Raw genomic sequence first — 3,378 nt, 5'->3', positions numbered from 1 at the left:
ACATCGATGCCAGCGGATTGTCGAGAAAGTACGGAGGCACCAGCGGGTTACTTACAAAAACGCATCAACCTGACAAGATCGAAAGGCCAGGGCCACTGATCACCGGCACAAAATGACACACCCTTGAAAAGAAGAGAAAAAAAGGGCGAGAGATGAGGACCGAGCAAGATTGAAGAAAGGTGAAGTGAAAGTGATTGACTTTTGACGCTGTTTTGTATATCAACCCGTCCCTCTGTCCTTTGCTGCTACTCCGCACCTCCAAAGCCGGAGAATCAGAACCGCGGCGTGATGGCGGCTGGCTTGTTCTGCAGCACCTTCTCCATCTCCTCCAGGACCTCGGGCGTCAGCTTCTCTTGCGCGCTGATGGCGCGAATGTTCTCGTAGACCTGCTCGGCGCCGCTGGCGCCAATAATGGCCGAGCTGACGTTGGGGTTCTTGAGCACCCAGGCGAGGGCGAGGGTGCTCTGCTTGATGCCGAGGCGCTCGGCAATGGGCGCGAGGCCGTTGGCCTTGTCGACGAGGGCCTGGAACTCGGCCTTTGCGTTCTCCTTTTTCCAGTAGTCGCCGATGAAGCCGACGTCCTTTTGCGCGAAGCGCGAGTCGTCGGGGATACCGTTCTTGTACTTGCCCGAGAGGATGCCCTGGCGCATCGGGGAGAAGACGGTGAGGCCGAGGCCGACCTCGCGGTAGAGGTGCACAAAGTCGAGCTCGACCTTCTTGCGGTCGAGCGCGTTGTAGGCCGGCTGCTCCATGACGGGGCCGATGAGATTGAGCTTGTCAGCGTAGCGCCAGGCCTGGGCGATCTCGTCGGCCGACCACTCCGAGGTGCCCCAGTAGAGGGCCTTGCCTTCGTTGATGACGTGGTTGAAGGCGCGCACCGTCTCTTCCATGGGCGTGTGACGGTCGGGACTGCACTTGGTCGTCAGTAGGATTGATCAGATGATTGCGAGCGTGGATGGATCTGTGCAGAGGAGGAGGCTGGAAAGGAGGGACCCACCGGTGGGCGTAGACGAGGTCGACGTAGGGAAGGTCGAGCCTCGCCAGAGAGGCGTCGAGACCCTCGATAATGTGCTTGCGGGAGAGGCCCTTGTTGTTCACGACATTGTCGCCAAACGCACCACCCCAGTAGATCTTGGTAGAGATGACGAGGTCGTTCCTCTTCCAGCCGTACTTCTTGATGGCTTCACCCATGACCTTCTCGCTCTCGCCCTCGGCATAGCCCTCGGCCGTGTCGAAAAAGTTGACACCGCAGTCATAGGCGGCCTTCATGCACTTGAAGGTGCCCTCTGCAGAGAATCATGTCAGCAACGAGCATCGGGCGGCGTCGAGTCGAGCGGGCAGGCCGTCTGCGGCACATCAATCACTCACCCTTGTCGACATGGCCACCATAGGTCAACCCTGCATCCTGGAATCAGCATGGCCCCGGAAACCGCGTCTGGAAATTCGGCGTGACTCACATCCACCCAGACTGATGGCGCTAACCTGGAGACCAGAGCGGCCCAGGAAGCGGTACTCCATGGCGGGAAGATCGTCAGGCTTCGACATTGTGTGATCGTGTTGGGGAGGGGGCCCTGTGGTCTGCTTCTGTGAGGGGGGAGAGGGGGGCGGGGTCTGGATAATTTGGACGAGTCGTGCGGAAGGGGGGAGCCATGGCGAGAGGCCATCATGGAGGAAACGTCACTGATTATATACTTGAAGGCAGTCCATGCAAGTGTCGCCATCTCAGCCGACGGGTAAGTACATGTAGCAGCAGCAGCATCCATGGCCACATCACCGGGGATCGGCGAGCCGAGTCGGGTGTGGTGTCGTGGTAGGACCCCCACCAGAGCTGCAGCAGGACAAGGGAAGGTGATTGCTGAGTATGAACATCTCAATGTGCTGTAGGTGCCTAGGCAAATAGCTCGAGAAGCTTTCCGCCGAGTTTCCCTACCGGGCCATTGGTGGTCTGAAGCAGGGCACCCATACGCGGATCAAAGTGTGCGGTCGCTCGGATGAGCGTAGCAATCTCTGAGGCTTCTGGGATAGTCGAGGTCGTCATGATCAAAATCTCCTGGGGTGAGGATGGCCAAAAAGCAGGGATCTGATTCGGGCGGAGGGGTGCTGATGCAGACTCCAGTACTGTTGTCTGTTCCTGTTGATGAGGGGGCTCCGATGCGAGGTGGGCCTTCGTCTCCGCAGGATGCCCCCCACCCTCGCTGTTTTCTGTCACCTCACCGAGGGGGAGGGGGAGGGGCAGGCGCTGACTAACCAGCCAACGACATGCCTCCTGAAGGTGTTCACAGGGAATAGTGACCTGTCCATCTGACATCAATCTACTGGGTGTTGCCTCTTCTTTGCTCGTGTCACATATACACATCTTGTTAATTTTGCATGGCTTTTGTTTTTGACACCAGCTCGTCGATTAATCTCTGATGAGTATTGCTTCGTGGTGCGCTGCCCTCAGGCCTCCTCGTACCGGTACTTCTGATGGCAGCTATCATGCTGCGATGGAAAGCAGGCCTGAAGCATTGCACAAAGCAATACAATCATGTCTGTGAATCCTTTTGTACTAGATTGCCTATCGCAAACCCTGCAGCATCTCAAGCCCGTGAGTGGAGAAGCCGTTAAGCTTGCGCATCAGCGTCCCCCTTCGCCAACGATTCCCAATGCGCATTTGCTTTGGCCTCTTTGTTTTTCATGATCAAACACTAGATGTGGTCCTAGTCTGGGTATGAGGACCATGTTGAGATGGTTTTCGTGCTGGTAGACCAACATTCATGCGTTGCACAGTGAACATGCGGCTCGCAAAGAGCTCTGGTGAATATTGCATTGGTTATGGCGGTATTTTCTTTTTATTTGGACACACTATGACCCCCCAAACAGCCTTTAGATGGGGCCCTCTCTTTTATGCGTCTTTGAAATTTTTTGTGTGTGCCTGGTTAGGCCGCGATGCCCTCAGTTGTGAGGCATCGTGCGTGCAGTGTTGCAGCCGCCAAGGCAGCGGCTTGATCCCCCTGGGGCGGCCTTGAAATATCATTGCCTGAATTGCCTGAGTGACTTGTAAAGCTTGAACAATTGATAGTCTTTCCTACTCCAAATTGAGATCCTCCATTCTCTACTTCTTCAACTCCCTTGTCCCGATATCTGACAGCAACTCGACTTGCCTCCACAGATCGCGTTGTCCATCATCCCATCGCCAGCAGTCCGTCAACATACCTACTAGTAGGCCCCTTACGCTGCATAGTCGGTAAGTCCCCTTGAGTCGATGTTTGGCCCTCCTGCGCAGGCGGCGCGTCTCGCCCCGGCCGCACATTCAACACAACCAAAACGGCCCTCTTCCTTTCTTGCTCCCCAGCAGCGAGTGTACCCAACCGGCCGGAGTTCTCTGCTTCATGACAC

General features: G+C 56.3%; 1 protein-coding gene across 1 annotated transcript; it reads right to left on the bottom strand.

The window, feature by feature from the left end:
• Window positions 1-272: 272 nt before the first annotated feature.
• Window positions 273-1,545, bottom strand: VDBG_00280 (voltage-gated potassium channel beta-1 subunit; the record flags this gene model as incomplete). Its single annotated transcript, XM_003008553.1, has 4 exons — window positions 273-909; window positions 998-1,286; window positions 1,369-1,398; window positions 1,458-1,545. The coding sequence occupies 4 exons, from the start codon at window positions 1,543-1,545 to the stop codon at window positions 273-275; spliced, it is 1,044 nt and encodes a 347-aa protein (XP_003008599.1).
• Between the last annotated feature and the right edge of the window lie 1,833 nt (window positions 1,546-3,378).

This window comes from Verticillium alfalfae, genomic scaffold (assembly GCF_000150825.1).
Source record: "Verticillium alfalfae VaMs.102 supercont1.1 genomic scaffold, whole genome shotgun sequence".
Lineage (NCBI taxonomy): Eukaryota > Fungi > Ascomycota > Sordariomycetes > Glomerellales > Plectosphaerellaceae > Verticillium > Verticillium alfalfae.
This window is presented reverse-complemented; position numbering and strand designations above follow the sequence as displayed.